The 18,525-nt window shown below is 45.0% G+C and overlaps 1 protein-coding gene and 1 pseudogene across 1 annotated transcript; one reads left to right on the top strand and one right to left on the bottom strand.

Moving 5' to 3' along the window:
* On the top strand, window positions 3,564-9,096 carry LOC102175466 (mannose-binding protein A). Its single transcript, XM_005699265.3, has 5 exons — window positions 3,564-3,728; window positions 6,382-6,571; window positions 6,958-7,074; window positions 7,941-8,015; window positions 8,638-9,096. The coding sequence occupies exons 2-5, from the start codon at window positions 6,391-6,393 to the stop codon at window positions 9,009-9,011; spliced, it is 747 nt and encodes a 248-aa protein (XP_005699322.1). The 5' UTR covers window positions 3,564-3,728; window positions 6,382-6,390; the 3' UTR covers window positions 9,012-9,096.
* Window positions 12,893-15,864, bottom strand: LOC102188194 (annotated as a pseudogene).

Consider the following 18,525-nt stretch of genomic DNA (forward strand, 5'->3'; position numbering starts at 1 on the left):
TTTCCTTGTTGGATGATAGGGGCCACCTAGTTCCATCCTGGAAGCACATTGGGCACCATCATTCTCTCTACCACCCACACATGCAAAAGAATAAGACAAAAAGTTACTGCCTACCTTTCATTTTAAGAACCTACCACTCTATGGCCAGGGTGGTGATGAATCAGAAATTAAACAGATTTTAATGACAAAGCTAGGGGCAATAATCATTTGGAGTATATTTTAAATCAACCCCAGAAAGTTTGCATTCTAAGGAAAAATATATGTAAATAATTATGAGACTGTGTATTAGTTTGAGGAAAAGAGTGAGCTTCAAGGCTTCAAGATTGCACCTATCTATAAGATTATTAAGATTCTTGAACGTGCTATAAAGTTTGTGAGTTACATGGATGCCTTTCTTAATGTTGAACAATTCCATCCCTGGAATATACTCAACTTGGTCTAATAGCTCATATTCTCATAGCACTTTCAGTTCAGTTCAGTTCAGTTGCTCAGTCATGTCCGACTCTTTGCGACCCCATGAATCGCAGCACGCCAGGCCTCCCTGTCCATCACCAACTCCTGGAGTTCACTCAGACTCACATCTGTCGAGTCAGTGATGCCATCCAGCCATCTCATCCTCTGTTGATCCCTTCTCCTCCTGCCCCCAATCCCTCCCAGCATCAGAGTCTTTTCCATTGAGTCAGATCTTCGCATGAGGTGGCCAAAGTACTGGGGTTTCAGCTTTAGCATCATTCCTTCCAAAGAACACCCAGGGCTAATCTCCTTTAGAATGGACTGGCTGGATCTCCTTGCAGTCCAAGGGACTCTCAAGAGTCTTCTCCAACACCACAGTTCAAAAGCATCAATTCTTCGGCGCTCAGCCTTCTTCACAGTCCAACTCTAATGGCTCATATTCTCATAGCACTTACTATGTGCCATATATTATACTTGTACTAACTCATATAATCCTCATTAACCCTAATATGTAGATGCTATCATTATACCCAGTTTAAAAATGAATCAGTTCAGTTACTCAGTTGTGTCCAACTCTTTGTAACCCTGTGAACTGCAGTACACCAGGCTTCCTGTCCATCATGAACTCCCGGAGCTCACTCAGACTCATGTCCATCGAGTTGGTGATCCCATCCAACCATCTCATCCTCTGTCATCTCCTTTTCCTCCCGCCTTCAAATCATCCCCAGCACCAGAGTCTTTAAAAATGAATACTGAGGCACATATAGGTTAAAATGATTTTCCAAAGATCATGCAGCCAGTTCATGGCAGAAGTGGGCTGTAAATACAGGAAGTCAGAGTCCAGGGACTGGGCTATTAACCATTGATGCATGACTAGATTTTTAATAACTGTTTTTTACGTCAAGCTTCCTCGGGGGCTTCCTATTTTCTCTACATCATTTAATTATCCTGATATTAGTGGCTACTAGGGAGATATTCTTCTCACATTTAAAGCTGCTGTTCCCTGAGTGTCTGCTCATGTTCACACAGCCAAGTCAAATACCAAAGGGGTCAGGGTGTTTACTCCACACACTCAGTGGGAGGTGGTATAAAGTACCATAGTAAAGGGCATGGCTATGTATTTCTATGAAAAGAAGACATGAGAAACTAGGAGCAATCATTCAAGCCACTGTGGACCTATCTGCCAAATATATTTGATTTTCCAAAGAACAAGGTTTTTGAAATTTTATTAATAGCTCCAGGCTGCTGCTAAGTCACGTCAGTCGTGTCCAACTGTGTGCGACCCCATAGACGGCAGCCCGCCAGGCTCCCCAGTCCCTGGGATTCTCCAGGCAAGAATACTGGAGTGGGCTGCCATTTCCTTCTCCAATGCATGAGAGTGAAAAGTGAAAGTGAAGTCGCTCAGTTGTGTCTGACTCTTAGTGACCCCATGGACTGCAGCCCACCAGGCTCCTCCGTCCATGGGATTTTCCAGGCAAGAGTGCTGGAGTGGGGTGCCACCGCCTTCTCTGATATCGTGTCCTAGCTGTATGTAAATCTCTGTTTCAGATTTCTCCCTTTCTGGGAGGTCTGCTCATTTGCTGTAAGGTTTGAGTGTTCTTTGTCCTCTGAGCCTAAGGGCCCTTCAGAGTTATGTCAATGGCATCAGGAAACATGATCCTGGTGTGCTGGCGGGAGGTGGCGATCTTCTCTACAGTGGGCTCCTCTCAGCGCCTGGCAGGCTCCTTGATGACGGGAATCTGGGAGGCTTGCTGAACAGGGCACGGTGACTTGAGTACACAAGGGCCAATGCTTGAGGAGCCAAATCACCAATCATGAAGCAGAGTCAAGGGGAAGTGGCCCCACCCCCCGGGACAAAGCAAACCTCTAGAGTTGCTTTAGTTGTTAGAATAAGTGTTTCAAAGAGCGGGTGTAAGTTTAGGGGAAGGCAGGAATTCAAAGTTGCATCAGGGACTTGAAAAAGGCCATTTGATCAGGCTCTGGAGATAAGAACTGGGTGCTCCTGGAAACCCAGGCGTGGAGGAGCCATGGACTGATCTGGTGTCTGCCCTGCTCAGGGTCTCTGCTTCTCTCCTCACTCTGCCAATGGATTCTCACTGTGTGCCCAGCCCTGAGTTACACCCTGGAGACAAGGAGGTGAATCAAAGGCAGCTCCTGCCCTAGAAAAGAGAGCACAGATATCAGCTCTAGGTAGAGGGAAGTCAAGAGAGCCTCTTTGAGGACATGGTGCTGGAGGATTCTTTTGTTTCATAATGTTTATTGAGCACTGATTTTGTTCCAGGCCCTCTTCTAGGTGGGGATGTAAGATCCCTGTTCTGATGAACCTCCTGTTGTAAAGGAGTGGGCTGGTCAATACATATGGCAAGCAAAGACATAAGAAAATTTTACATAGAGATGGACTAGAAGCAGATAATTAAAACAGATAACTCTAATTTTGTGATAGGGCTTTCTCCAGTGATATCACTTAAGCTGAAATCTGAATGACAACAAGTAATTGTGCAAAGATGGAGAGAAGTGTTCTCGGCTAGATCACCTAGCACAAATGCCCGTGTTCAACTCCGAATCTGAGTTATTTACAGACACTTCCTCTCCTTGTGCCTAGGCCTGTGATGCACCCAGAGAGGACAGATAAGGGATGTTCTGAATGAGAAGAAAGGGATGAGGTGACTTCATGTCGTAGGTCTTTAACCCCTTCCCTCCTACCCCCAGTAAACTAAATATGGATGAAGGGGTGAACTAGGCAGAACAACTGATAGAGAGGTGTGCACCCGTGTGTGTGTGTGTCTGTGTGTGCACGAGCATGTGTGTGTTTGGTAGGATGTGTATGCATGTCTCTTCCAGAAATAAATATTGGGAAAGAACTATCCTCTATGAATCTGATCCATGGTCTGAGAATCTGTGATTCTAGATGGTCAGATAGCTGAGTGGTAGAGATGGATGTGTGAGAGGGAGCAGTAGGAGGTATCTGGGGCGCTGCAGTAGAGAGCTGCCTAGTGCTAAGGTGGAGGACCCACCAGCAGCCTTGGAGAACTGCCCAGGATATGGCAGTTCTAAGGATGGTTGTTCATTAATCTGGGGTTGAAGGCCAGTCCACCACTGTCTCTGCTCACTAGACTGGTTGGGGCTGACGTTGCTGAGGCATCTGCCAAAGGCCCAGGCTGGAGGACCAGCTTCTCGGCCACAGCCTCTGCGCTCTGAGGTGGCACGAGTAGGTCATTCGTGGAGGACAGAAGTGGAGGCGTGGGCCAAGAGTCTGGCCATTTGACTTGATCCTGGTGAGTTCCAGGCAGGGGCTATGGTGGGGTCATCAGTTTCCCTGAGGGCCTCTGTCTCTCTCTGACCTGGGGCCTCGTGCCCTTCCTGGATCTAGTTGACCATCTGCAAACTAAAGGTAGTCTTTTCAGCCAAATGGAAGGATGGAAGTGGGGTGTATGTGCTAGCAACATGTTTAGCTCTGGCTTTGGTCTGTAGCATAATCAGGGGAGGTAAAGAAAGGAGAAAGGTGAAGATCTGATCAAGAAAACTCCGTTCCTGGATTTCCCCAGCAGTCCAGGGGTTACCCACCAGTGGTTCCATCTCCGGTCCAGGAACTAGGATTCCACATGCTGTGTGGTACAGCCAAAAACGAGATCAATTAATCCCCAAATTCAAAATCCTAAAAAAGAAAGACATTTCCCTTCCAACTCATTGCTTCTCACTGAGTCCTGGAGAAAAGAAAGGGTTAAGAGAGCTGACAGGCCAGGGGAGGCAAGGACAGAGGCAGTAGTATGAAGCAGCTCCAGGGACACTGGGGTGAGAGGCCAGAGATAAGCAGAGGGGGAGGCCCACAGCGGCAGGGCTCTGAAGGCTTTCTGGGAGGGGGCCAGCTCAGGCAAAGACTGGATGGGGATCTGATGGCTGGATGGGGCGCAGAGCCAGAGAGGCATCTGGGAAGCTTGCAGCGAATCCTGCCAGGAGGAGGAACATGAGATCACCCCACCGGGCCCAGAGTGAACAGAAATTTCAGAAGCCTAGGCTCTGGCTGAACAAATGGCCTCTCCATGGAAAATTCAAATGAAGGGAAGAAGGTAAATCTAAGTCTCAGTTGGCTGGGATCAATGACCAAGAAGCCTCCATTCTCAGGGTTAGAATAAGATTCCATACCTCAGGGCAATCTGGGTCCCTAGTCCCAGCAAGTGCCTGTCACAAAACAGAGACTTTATTAAACAAGATGATTGACAGGCTGTTGGGAAAAAGCTGTGGTTCTGAGGGTGGTTGGGACCCTGGGCCGTAAAACAGATTTTTATGTGAAATGAGACAATGGATGTTGTAAAAACAGGTGCCATCAAGCAATGGGCCTTGTGGGACCTTGGGTCACCTGCAACAGTTTTGAGTCTAGCTTTAGGGTCCATAGAGGGGATGGAAGAGGGAAATTTAGGCTATATAGACCTTCAAGAAAGGGAGTTAAGAGAGCAGCCAAAGCTCATGCCAGCAATGAGCTCTCTTTGCTGGGCCATCAGCTGTTCTAAAAGGAACAGGGCCTGTGTGTCATGTGCAGACCCCATGGGCTCTCATGCTTTAATGCTGCCTAAACTACCAACCCTTGAACTCAGAGGGCGAAAGAGCCCCAGGGAAAATGGGCCCCTATTAGGTTACTCTTGCATCTAAATTTGTGTTAGCAAGGAGATCCAACCAGTCCATTCTGAAGAAGATCAGCCCTGGGATTTCTTTGGAGGGAATGATGCTGAAGCTGAAACTCCAGTACTCTGGTCACCTCATGTGAAGAGTTGACTCATTGGAAAAGACTCTGATGCTGGGAGGGATTGGGGGCAGGAGGAGAAGGGGACGACAGAGGATGAGATGGCTGGATGGCATCACGGACTCGATGGATGTGAGTCTGCGTGAACTCCAAGAGTTGGTGATGGACAGGGAGGCCTGGCGTGCTGTGATTCATGGGGTCGCAAAGAGTCGGACACGACTGAGCGACTGAACTGAACTGACCTGAACTGAATTTAACTCTAATAATTTACTTATCCTAGCAGTAGTTTTTCTAGTAGCTTAGGAGTAACTTGGAGCCAAGAGTTGTGATATTTCCCTGTGTCAACTGCCCTGAGCACAGGGCCCAACACATCAGTTGTTGTTCAGTAGCTCCAAGAGTTGTGTCCAGCTCTTTGCGACCCCGTGGACTGCAGAATGCCAAACTTCCCTGTCATTCACCATCTCCCAGAGCCTGCTCAGACTCACGTCCATTGAGTCAGTGCTGCCATCCAACCATCTCATATTTTGCCACCTTCTTCTCCTCCTGCTTTCACTCTTTCCCAGCTTCAGGGTCTTTTCCAGTGAGTTGGTTCTTCACATCAGATGGCCAAATAATTGGAACTTCAGCATCAGTCCTTCCAATAAATATTCAGGGTTGATTTCTTTAGGATTGACTGTCTTGATCCCATTGAAGTCCAAGGAACTCTCAAGAGTCTTCTCCAGTACTGCAATTTGAAAGCACCAATTCTTCAGTACTCAACCTTCTTTATGGTCCAACTCTCACATCCATACATGACTACTGGGAAAAACATAGCTTTGACTATATGGACCTTTTTAAGCAATGTGATGTCTCGGCTTTTCAATATGCTGTCTAGGTTTGTCATAACTTTCCTTCCAAGGAGCAAGTGTCTTTCAATTTCATGGTTGCAGTCACCATCAACAGTGATTTTGGAGCCCAAGAAAATAAAATCGGTCACTGCTTCTACTTTTTCCCCTTCTATTTGCCATGAAATAATAGGACCAGATGCTATGATCTTAGTTTTTTGAATGTTGAGTTTTAAGCCAGGTTTTCCCACTCTCCCTTTTTACCCTCATCAAGAGGCTTTTTAGTTCCTCTTTGCAGAGGCGATGGCAAATGTTGACTAAACAAAATAAGATGAAACTATTTTCCTCAACTCTCTTCATTCCAAGGTACGGATCATGTCCCTGTTTTCATCACTTCCTGTCCTCCTGTGTGTGATGACAGTATCCTTCTCAAATACAAAAGCCATTGAGGATGCTCAGAAGACCTGTCCAGTGGTGGCCTGTGCCATCCCAGTCACTAACGGCACCCCAGGAAGAGACGGGCGAGATGGACCCAAGGGAGAAAAGGGAGAACCAGGTAGATGACAGGCCAGTCTTCTTAAACCTTTGCCCCCGTAGGAGAGCGTCCCCTCTAAGGGGTCTAGCGTAGAGACAGGAGGAGGCTCATCTTTCATTATGGTGCCTGCCTGTGAAAGGGCATTCTCTAAAGATGCTTCTCTGGCCCTCCAGGATCCCTCACTGCCACCCTGGAATTGGCGGTACGCGGTTGTCCTTAGAGAAGGGGTGTCTTGTTTGCTCAGGGAGCTGCCTTAGGACAGGCCATCCCTGGGATGCAGGAGGATCTTTCTTCCTTGAGTCACCACAAGTTGAGTGGCGGTTTCTTGGGGTCAATCAACTATCATGCTTTCGGAGAAAGAGAATGAGTGGCAGCTACTTCTTCATATTTCCTTCATCTTCCAACAGGGCAAGGGCTCAGAGGCTCCCAGGGCCCTCCAGGGAAAATGGGGCCTCCAGGAAATATAGGGAATCCTGGGCTTCCAGGACCCAGGGGCTACAAAGGAGATCGTGGCGCTAGCTCGGGTAAGGAGCCCACCCCAGCGTGTAGCAGGGGCTGAGGGGACGCAGGCCCTGGGAACTCCAGGCCAGGCGGGAGGTGCCCCGTCTCCTGCTGCCCCACTGGAAGATTCTCAGCTCTGCTTCCTGACCCAGCACTCTTGTTCCTCTCAGCTCCTCGGGGCCTGAGTGGATTTCCACAGCTGCCTGGGTACAGACTTCCAAAGTCCGCCAGCTGCTCCCTGAGCAGGCTGCTGTAGGCCATGTGCCCTGGCCTTTCTTCAGCTGCAGCAGTCCAGCGTGTGGCTGCAGGCTGCAAGGATGGAGACGGGTCTTCTCTGCTCTTACTTTATGCCTGTTGTCACGAGAGTGGCATGAAAAGTGTTGGCCTCATAGAATGCCTGGATAATGGGGGACATCATAGCAACTTAGTTCAGAGTAAAATAAATTCAGTAACAACAGAACCAAAATGATGGCCTCTTACTAATATTTATCCACTGGCCTATCAAAATAATAAATGTATTCAAGAGTTTGCCTACAATAAGAAGTTAAAATAAGATTAGGGAAATTTTTCAAAAAGGAGAATAATTTGTTGGGCCTTTCTTATGAATAATCATAATATTTAAGAAATATATGAAGAAAAGGACCCAGAGCTATAGTTTGTGGTATTACTACTACTATTATTAGTATTTCCAGAGTTATATTTTTACAATAGCTACTATATATACTTGGGAAGGCAGGAATACATTTTATTTTCCTTTTGCTTCTTTTTATGTTTTTATTTTTCTGGAATACTTTTTACTCCACTAATATATACATGTATTTTCAAAATACTCTGCTTTCCAATTTAAGGTCTTCTTCTCAATAAATATCCTCTCTCTATTGTTTTACAGTTGCTGAGGCTAAGCTGGCTAGCTTGGAGGGACAGATAAGGAACCTGCGATCAGAACTGGATCATGTCAAAAAGTGTAAGCTTTTTTTCTGTCGCCAATGTGTTCTGGATTCTTTTTATCTCCAGAGAGCTCTAGGTTCAGGGGGAAGAGCGGAAAAGAACTTACATGTATGACCACTTATTATATACCAGGGCTAGGCTGGTTGTCATTTTCTTAATAATATGATTTCATTCAATCCTTTTGCCATCCCTATGTGTGGGTATTACACCCATTTTATTGACAGGTGAGAAAAAACTAGGTCCAGGAAGCATGCAGCATGCAGTTAGGAGGATGGAGGAGGATGGAGTGGAGGTCTGCTGACTCTGGGATCTTTGCTCCTTCCTCAGCACCCATGGGTCTCAGATGGGTATCCACACCTCTTTCTCACTCTGGTGCCCACACCTGGCAGTGGGGCTCTAGCATGTTTCCCTAGATTCACCAGTACAGGGACAGTTTTTCCAGATATTTGTCCTAAGGATGGGCTATCCCAGGAGATCGCTGGCTTGCTGCCGGGGGCTTGCCTTCACTTTCTTACCAGGATCTCACCAGAGGTGGTAAAGAATGGGGCTCAATCCCAGATTCCCAGAGAAGGGCTTTTTCATCTGTCCAGGGCTGGGCTCTAAGCCAAATCAACCCCACCTACCCTTTGTGATTTCAGTGCAAACCTTCTCCTTGGGCAAAAAGTCTGGGAAGAAGCTGTACGTGACCAATGGTGAAAAGATGCCTTTTTCCAGCGTGAAGGCTCTGTGCACTGCACTTGGGGCCACCGTGGCCACACCCAAGAATGCAGAGGAGAACAAAGCCATCCAGGACATGGCCCCCGACACCGCCTTCCTGGGCATCACAGATGAGGTGACCGAAGGGCAGTTTATGTATGTAACTGGAGGAAGGCTAGGCTACAGCAACTGGAAGAAGAATGAGCCCAATAACCATGGCTCAGGGGAGGACTGTGTGCTCCTCTTACCAGACGGGCTCTGGAACGACATCTCCTGTTCTTCCTCCTTCTTGGCCATCTGTGAATTTCCAGCCTGAAGAGGCAAGTTCCTCTGCTCCGCCAGTGACTCCCTGCTGAGCTCTCTGCTGCTCTGGAAGAGAATTCTGTGTTTATTTTCCCACATCCAGTGTTGACTCATTCCTTCTTGGGGATGGGAGGAAAGTGAAGGGGTGTATTGGATTGCGGGAGGAGGAAGTGAAAAGAGGCTGACAGTGGGGCATGAAGGTTTCTGGTCCAGTCCATGGCAAAGGACACTGTCTGTCCTGCCTAAGAGCACAGCATTGGGTCAGAGTCAATTACAGAAAAAGCAAGCAAACTATCTCCTTTTTTAGTGAGGACATCAGCCCAGCTGATGGATCAGTGGAGGACCACGTCTGTGTCCAAGCAAGCATTAGTCTCAGCCTCCAAGAGATCCAATTCCATTTTTCCAAGTTGCCACTGCTTGGTGTCAAAGTCTCCTTCCTTCTGATGGCTAGCCCAGCCATGTCTACAACATAAGTGTTGCTTTAGTTATTCATGAGCTACCCCTGAAAATTTCTCACTGCCAGACTATAACTCCTGGCATGGGTAACAGTGAATAGTCCTAGGAATCCCTTCGCCTGCTCAAGTGGCTGTGGTCTCCCTATAGCCACTGTGGTGATCCCGAGGAAAAAGGGCAGGCTTTCCTTCTTGCATACTTTTAGGAGACTGATTTGATAGTGCAGCATATGCCAGCATCATAGAAGCAAATGGTCAGGCAGGTTGTGTCGTTCCCCACAGCATCACTGGTCTTAGTCCCTCCATGTTCAGCATCCCCTTCCTTCTGTGACATCCTCATCCCATTATAGGTCAATAGGTCCATTATTAGTAGAGACAAGAGGGAAACTTCACAAGGGTGAGTTTCATACCCTGGAGGGGAAGCTGTACAGCACCATCCAGTCAGCAAATAAAACCTCCCCTCTGAGCAGAGTTCTGACACCATCTTGGCTGACAGTCAAGCTCAAGACTATGGATGTTCTTGAGCAATCTCAGGGTGGTGGAGTTGAGATTATATAGAGCCCAGGCAACCAACTGGGGGAAGAGAGTGAATTCTGGCTCCAACTGTAGGTCAATCACAAAATGAGATTGAAAATATTTCATGAATGGGCTAAGGACCACTTTAACTTAGTGAAATATCTTTGTTAAATTAGTTTTCCACTTTATTTTTCTTTGTATCCAAAGTACCAGAGGGGGCACTTTGTACTTGGGAAACACTTGATGAGCATTTGTTGGAGTGGTGCTCCAAAGACTTAGCAAAATGGATGAGCGGGTGGAATATTGAGAATTGAATATTATAGGGTAGAGTTCTCTCCAGGCTGTGCTTCATCTGCGAGGCTATCAGGGTAGGGACGGGGTGTGCTAAAGACATTGGGGCTGGCAGGGTGAGGGGGAGAGTGCCTTGTCTGTGGCCTCTGGCCCACCACGATGGTCACATCACTGACTTTTCAACCTCCTGAAGCTCTTCTTTAGGCACTGCTCTTGGGGGCAGTGAGAAGGGTGCTTTTGTGATGCAGAGCCAAGCAAATCACTATTTGCACTTCAAATCCAGGCTGCTTGCCAAAGGAATGGGAAAGTGCCCAAAATGTATGGAAGAGGCATATATGAAACATAAAGAATGCAGGCTATGGCAAACAGAAGAAGAAAATTTGAGAAACATTTTAGAAGGAAAGAAGATACATAGATGATGACCCAGAAAAAGAAAATTATGGTAACCAAGCATGGAAATTACACCTGAATTTTATCATTGCCAAGATGAAAATGAGAAAATGGACAGGTAACCATTATATAATTCTTTCTATTTTAATAATAGGAATGAACGGGAATGGGGACCACTTCTACCCTGGGATGAATATCTCCTTTGTTTACACTGTGCGGAAGGAACAGTGTCTCCAACACCACAGTTCAAAAGCATCAATTCTTCGGCGCTCAGCTTTCTTTACAGTCCAACTCTCACACTGATACATGACCCCTGGAAAAACCATAGTGTTGACTAGATGGACCTTTGTTGGCAAAGTAATATCTCTGCTTTTTAATATGCTATCTAGGTTGGTCATAACTTTCCTTCCAAGGAGTAAGTGTCTTTTAATTTCATGGCTGCAGTCACCATCTGCAGTGATTTTGGAGCCCCCCAAAATAAAGTCTGACACTGTTTCCACTGTTTCCCCATCTATTTCCCATGAAGGGATGGACCGGATGCCATGATCTTCGTTTTCTGAGAGTTGAGCTTTAAGCCAACTTTTTCACCCTCCTCTTTCACTTTCATCAAGAGGCTTTTTAGTAGTTCCTCTTCACTTTCTGCCATAAGGGTGTGTCGTCTACATATCTGAGGTTATTGATATTTCTCCCGGCAATCTTGATTCCAGTTTGTGCTTCTTCCAGTCCAGCGTTTCTCATGATGTACTCTGCATAGAAGTTAAATAAGCAGGGTGACAATATACAGCCTTGACGTACTCCTTTTCCTATTTGGAACCAGTCTGTTGTTCCATGTCCAGTTCTAACTGTTGCTTCCTGACCTGCATCTAGGTTTCTCAAGAGGCAGATCAGGTGGCCTGGTATTCCCATCTCTTTCAGAATTTTCCAGCAGAGATTATCTGGGTGCTAATAAGATCCTCCACCCCTGCCAGGTCTTACATTGTAATCACCACTATAAATTGCTCAGTGTTCAGTCATGTCCGACTCCGTGCAGCCCCATAGACTGTAGCCCACCAGGCTCCTCTGTTCATGGAATTCCCTAGGCAAGAATACTGGAATGGGTAGCCACTCCCTTCTCCAGGGAATTGTCCCATCCCCACCCCAAACTCCTTATCTGACCACTGAAGCAAGGTTGGCCCAACCCCAGTCATCATTGCAATGCCCTATTTTATTTTATTTTTAGCAGTTATAGTTACCTGAAATCATCTTGACCACTAACTTATATCAGTGCGGCAAAATCAATGCATGGATAGAAACCTGGCTCTACCACTCTATAGCTGTGTGACCCTGAGCAAGTCACATACACTCTGTGCTTTAGCTGCCTTCTTGGTAAAATGGGGGCAGTAGTACTGCCCATCTTACAGGGATGTCATGAGGGGTAAATGAGCTGATACAAGTAAGGCATTAAGAACAGTATCAGCCTGCAGTAAGTGCCGTGCAAACATTTCTTCTCACTGCTCTTGTATTACCACACTACCACTCACCTCTGTAGTTCCAGGACCTAGAAAAGGACTCACTCACTTGTGTCCAGCTCTTTGAGACCCCATGGACTCTACAGTCTATGGAATTTTCCAGGCCAGAATACTGGAGTGGGTAGCCTTTCCCTTATCCAGGGGATCTTTCCAACCCAGGGATTGAACCCAGGTCTCCTGCATTGCAGGTGGACTCTTTACCAGCTCATCTATCAGGGGAGCCCAAGAAGTCACATACACAATCAATAAAGTTGGATACATAAACAAACAAATGAGTGACTGAATCTAAATCCTCCCCCAAAATGTGTGATCCGACTCCCTTCTCTGGAGCTTGACTCAGCTTCAAGCTGGATCCAAAAGAGAAGTAGCCAGATTTGTTTTGGAATACAGCTCTGGGCGCAGCCTCCTTTCTCCAGTAATGGGGTCCGGTGAAGTCGTGCCCCAGGAGCTGAGGCCTCCTGCTGCCCTCTGCTGGCATCTGTAAGACAGGATCAGCAAACAAAGATCGCAAGGTAGCCAGGTGAGAGGCGGGGATCTGTCAGAACTTTGAGACTTCACAAGATCCTGCTTCCGGCTCTTCCCCTTCCCTCTGGTTGCTCCACTCTCTTGGAAGGCCGTTCCCTAAAAGCCCCTACCCGCAGGGCCAGATCCAGATACCCCACGCCCACACGTGTCTCCAGCACCCTGGACTCACCAGCTTAAGACCACACTCACTGTGAGCACTCTGGACCAATACCCTAGGGCTCTGGGCTGAATTCCAGATTAGAGAGAAAGCAGTGCCCCTTTCCTCCTCCCTGACCAGGAGCTGTAACCACAAGGAGCCCCAAGGCAAGGACATCAAATCTGACCCCAGGCCATGAAGTTAAAGTGAGGGAGGGCTAAGCTGAGATGCCAGATTCCCTTCATCCTTGTCCTGTTTAATTATGACCAGTACCTGAAAGGAGATGAATGTATTGCTTTAAAGTTCTTTTCATCTTTTCCACGTTTGTGGTTACAGCATCTTTCTGATCTCTACTGCTCTGGTTGTTACTGTTTTGTCTTTTTTTCTTATATAGATTTATCAGGATACATTTTTCTTATTTGACTTTAAAATGTTTGGTTTCTGGGTTAACTTATCATTTCTTTTATTTTTAAGATATTTCGTTAATTTCACTTTTATATTTATTTGTTTTGTCCTCTATTTTTTTGTTGTTTTTAACATTTGTTTCAAAATGATAAACTGTTCAATTATTTTCAGTTCATATTTTTATGGTTTAAAAAATTGTAATGGCAAAAGTAAGACATATTTTCCTCTGAGAATAGCTTTAGCTATAGCTTATAGATTTTTGGATACTTGTTACTATTTAATATGAGTTTCCTTAATTACTATTCAAATTGTGCATTTGTTCATGGTTCCATACTATTGGCCATCATTATTTCTTCTTTTATGAATTTTCTCTTTTGATTCTCACTTTTCTTATTTTTTCTACTTAGATACTAATTTTTTGTGCAGATACATCAGTATTTTATTTGGGTTTTTGTCTCCGATAGTCTTATTTTTTTTAATCTGGATGCTATTTTATTTCCATTAGAAAAATACTATCTATATAAAATTTAGTCCAGTTTCTTTTCCTTTATGTTTTTCATTCAAACTTAAATGCTTAAATTTACCTCAAGTAAAAGCAGAATCATATATCTGATATGAGAACTAAGTATTTCACATCATTAAATTAATAGGATTTGATTGAATTAGATGTGCTCTTTATTTCTCAGGAATTGTAACTCATCTTTCCTCCATGTTATTTCCCTTTACTTTTGTGTTTCTGAGAATTATGTAATGCATGTCTGTTTCCCCACATCCAGTAATATGAGTGTTCTGGAAGTGTAATTTATAACATTAGTAACTAGATTCATCATTAACCTTCAATTTATGTTCAATTCTCCTTATTAAGTGGACTTTCCACAATCATTTCAGATGTTTCAGTCAACCTTACACTTTCCAGTGAAGACTGTAAAAATGAAGACATAAATTTAAAAATCTTATTTAGATTCCACACTAAACGACACTGGAGATCAGTGTCATTCTGAAGGAGAGCAGCCCTGGGATTTCTTTGGAAGGAACGATGCTAAAGGTGAAACTCCAGTACTTTGGCCACCTCATGAGAAGAGTTGACTCATTGGAAAAGACTCTGATGCTGGGAGGGATTGGGGGCAGGAGGAGAAAGGGATGACAGAGGATGAGATGGCTGGATGGCATCACTGGCTCAATGGACGTGAGTCTGAGTGAACTCCAGGAGTTGGTGATGGACAGAGAGGCCTGGCGTGCTGCAATTCGTGGGGTCGCACAGAGTCGGACACGACTGAGCGACTGAACTGAACTGAAATGACACTGGACCCACTGAGAGTGATGCTATCAGGAGAGGTCCTTGCACAGCTACTGCTTCAGTCTCAACCCAGCCTCCTTTTGGCAAAGCAGCAACCTGCTACTCTGAAAATCTTGTTTGTAAATATCACTGAGAGTATTGAAGTCCTTTATGTCAGCCAGCAAAGCAGTTGTTTTTATCACATTTGTGAAGTCCCAGCCTGCTACTTTCAGAATTTTACCCGTGTTTGTGAGAGGCTGTTTAGCTCTTTCTGCCACTCTGCTGGCACAAGCTGTCTACCTGCAGAGTCCATGCCTAGCTGTCCTGATATGTGTATGGTCCTGTTGACTAACACAGCCTGATTGCAGGGACCAGTGGCCACTGTGGCTTTTGTGGTGTGGATCACCTTCTCTTTTTCTCCAATTTGTTTTTATTTATTCTTTTAAAAAATTGGAGAATAATTGCTCTACAATGTTGTGTCAGTTTCTGCTGTACAACGTGAATTAGCCATATGTATACATATACCCACTTCCTGTTGAGCCTCTCTCCCCCCATCCCACCCCTCTAGGTTATCACAGAGCATCAGGCTGGCCTCCCTGTGTTATTCAGAAGCTTCCTGCTAGCTATCTATTTCACACATGGTACTGTAATATTTAAAGACGGCATGGCTAATCCTTTTCCCTCACCGCCCTTCAGAGTCAACTAGCCCATATACTACTTCTTCTTGCATCTCGCTGCCCTCTCTGACAGTCTTAGATTGCTCTTGTCCCTTCTAAGACTGCACAAATCATGACTTAACATTTTCTTCTGATTTTGATTTTTATACATAACTAAAAGAATCTAATTTCATTTTTCTTATAAATGCTTAAGCTTTTAGCTCAATATTATTAATTGAAAGATTATTTTCCTGCAATTTGAGGAAAATAAATACATTTAAAAAATAGAATTATTGTTTATCTTAATTATGCATATATAAGATATATGTGTATAAATAAATGTATATTTGGACCCGCTTTTGGACTTTGTTATTTTTTACATTGTTTTGTTTATTCCTGCATCAGTAATACACTATTGTAATTATATTAGCTTTCTAAAACCCTTTAAAATGACCAAGTCTATTCTCATTATGTTTTAAACTTAATTTTTATGTCTGTTCTAGGATGTTTATTCTCTCACCAGAGCTTTGGAATCCTTTGCTGAAGTCTTCACAGCTTCAGTCACCCTTTTGCAGGGATTGAGTCTTTGAAGAATTCACATCCCCCTCCTTCTCTTTCTATTCCCTCAGACTCTCTGTAGCTGGGGATAAAGCATCCTAGGCTTGTTCAAAACCCACCACTGGTTTTCCTCCTCTTCCCATCCTGCTCCATCCTTATGTTCACAGAATGCCTTTGCTTGGTCTGAGGTTGTCATCTGACCTTTTGGCCCTTACCCGTGAATTGAAGTATTCAGGGACTTGATAACTGTGCAGAAAAGCTGGCACTGTTTCTTCAGATCAGAGAGCCTGGAAGCATCTTGAAATCCCCTTCTTCAGGGCTATAAATAGACTTACAAGTAGGAATGAAGGATCTTATTCACTCGGCTCTTCCACTTACTCACTTTGTTCACTCCTTCTCCTTACTAAATAAATAAGAAGAGCACCATTTCGCTCAGGCAGGGCCCCCTTGAGTCCCTCTGTGGCTCCAAGTTGTTTCAGCCAGCCAGTCTGAGAGACTGCTCTGCTTAACTAAATGGAGATCAAATATGTGAATATTCAGAATGTATTCAGTAAGGATGGGCTGCATAGGATGTAGTAACAACTCTAAAACCACACTCAAAATCCAAGTGGATCTAGGTGATCCCCAAGGGCATTTGTTTTCCACGCATTTGCTCAGGTGTCCAGAATCCTGGGATGTCCAACCTTATAATCACCAACATTTCTGTGCTCACCAGGGCAGCAGAAAATTGGGCATTTCAGCAATATTCACTGGCCTTCATCTTCTTCTATCCAGGAGAAACACATGTCACAGGGCAATGTTGCCTCCATAAGGCCTCTCTTATTGAAACGTTAGTGAGAAACAGTAAAATCTACCAAAAGATACCAGTCATTAGTTATACAGAGGCCTAATAGTCCCAGGCAATTCAACTGAACAATAATGAGTATCTAGGTCTCTGAATATATTGGTGCCTCCACAGGAAGAAGGCTCTCCTCTATTCTCCTGGTGAAAACATTTTACAATCCATTTTACAATCCACCCACTCTTTTCCAGTTTACACTCTGAGCACCTCCAACACCCATTGCTGAAACACAATTTTATATCTGATCTCTAATGTTAAGGAAGTTCCGGGTTTTAGTATATGTGAAGGCATGACATGCCTGAATAAATGTTTGGCATATCAATTAATATTTTACTTTTTCTGATAGGTACCTGGTTTCTTTGCTCTACTATATAAAACACAGGTAACCTGAAAAAGTCCACCACACCATTAAGCTTGAATTAAGGACATCTGGAAAGTAAGAGTGATCAAGAATGTTCTGAATGTAAACAACTCAAATGTCAGTGTTGTTATATCAGCGAAATTCAGAACAAAGCTAGGATCCTAGAAAAGTTAAAAAAAAATGTAAAACAACAACAAAAAAATGTGGGCGGGGTTCCCATAGGCTCTTCAGTATAGGTTGTGGGCTGGGCTGGTGACAGGACGGTTGAGAACCAACAGGCAACTATAGAATATACTTGAGAACACACTATAAACAGAGGCTTCCCTATGTGGTTGTCCCGCCTCCAGACATGGAAGGATGTCTTGTTCCCACGATGTCAGCTGGCATTGCGAGTGTCTTAACATCTCTCAACAATAAGAGGCCCACAGTTCTGGCTTCACTCGGCACCTAGGCTACTAAACTAGGGTCATGGCTACTGTGGTTGGGGTGGGGCTGATGTGGTTGGAGATCCATGTTCACATTTGCTCATGACTGACAGTGTAGGAGGGAGAGACCTCTGTGACCAAGAATGGTTAAAACCCTGCATTTTCTGAAATCCTTGCCTCTTTCCTCTGCTTTAATCGGACTGTGTCTGCAGAGCCCGAATGACTCTCCCTACTTATTCTCTGTGCTGGAGAGAGGCAAACCAGACTCTCGTGGCCCACAGTGCCGGTTGATCTAAGCTTCTTTCTCAGCATTTGCAGACTTCAGCAACGCAGATTTTTTCCTTCCTATGGCATCACATAGTTTCCTCTTGCCAAGAAATAGGCGTGGCTTACACATTGGGATATGAGTAGTGACCACCCACAGAGCATCCGCCCAGACCACCAAGACCTCCCGTGCATCCCATGGCCATGTTGAATTATGAGGTTCCAGAGTGAGCTGATTGGATCAGAGGTGGGCATCTGAGACAGAAAGATGCATTTTCACATAGTTTTGAATAGATGTCAAGCAAGAGAGCAAGACTTTCTGACCTTTGTGACACACAAGAGACCTGGATGCAGAGGATTTGATATGTAAAGAAGGGAAAGAGGTGAGGATGGGCAGAGAGCGCCAGAAGCCAGGGAGGTGGCACAAGGTTGCTTGCCCCCCAACCTAGTTCTTCTAAAGTCAAATCAGAATTCTCTGTTCTTAAGGGGGAAAAAAATGACTTCCCTTTGGCTTAAGTAGATCCAGTTGTTTTTCTTATTTGCAATATAAACAGGCTGCTCTAAGATCCACGCCTTTGTGCTGGAGAGCTGTTTGCTCATTATTGTGTAAATGTTTATATTTCAGAAACTGCCAGGAATTTGGGGAGATTTTCAGTAACAGGAGAACGATCTTAGCGGGAACCTGAGCTGCATGCTGTTGAGAGGTGTGGCTTTGTTTTCAGATGTGCTGTTCATATATGCAGTGTGGCTGTAAGCATATTGGGAAGAAGGGTGGGGCTTGGGGGTCCCATTCAGAAAGGGCCAGAAAAGGCAGTCCTCCTGGTCCCTGGGAACAAAGGAAAGAGAGGCTGGTTTCCTGTCTGGGGGAGGATATTCATCACCCCCTCCCATAAGCCTGTGGTTCATTCAGGCCTCATTATAAT

This window comes from Capra hircus, chromosome 28 (genome assembly GCF_001704415.2).
Source record: "Capra hircus breed San Clemente chromosome 28, ASM170441v1, whole genome shotgun sequence".
Classification (NCBI taxonomy): Eukaryota; Metazoa; Chordata; class Mammalia; order Artiodactyla; family Bovidae; genus Capra; species Capra hircus.

Excerpts from the sequence above, each read along its gene's own strand:
- LOC102175466 (XM_005699265.3), top strand. The coding sequence starts at position 6,391 with ATGTCCCTGTTTTCATCACTTCCTGTCCTCCTGTGTGTGATGACAGTA. Across the intron at positions 7,075-7,940 it reads AGATCGTGGCGCTAGCTCGG|TTGCTGAGGCTAAGCTGGCT; the intron begins GTAAGGAGCCCA and ends ATTGTTTTACAG. Across the intron at positions 8,016-8,637 it reads ACTGGATCATGTCAAAAAGT|TGCAAACCTTCTCCTTGGGC; the intron begins GTAAGCTTTTTT and ends TTGTGATTTCAG.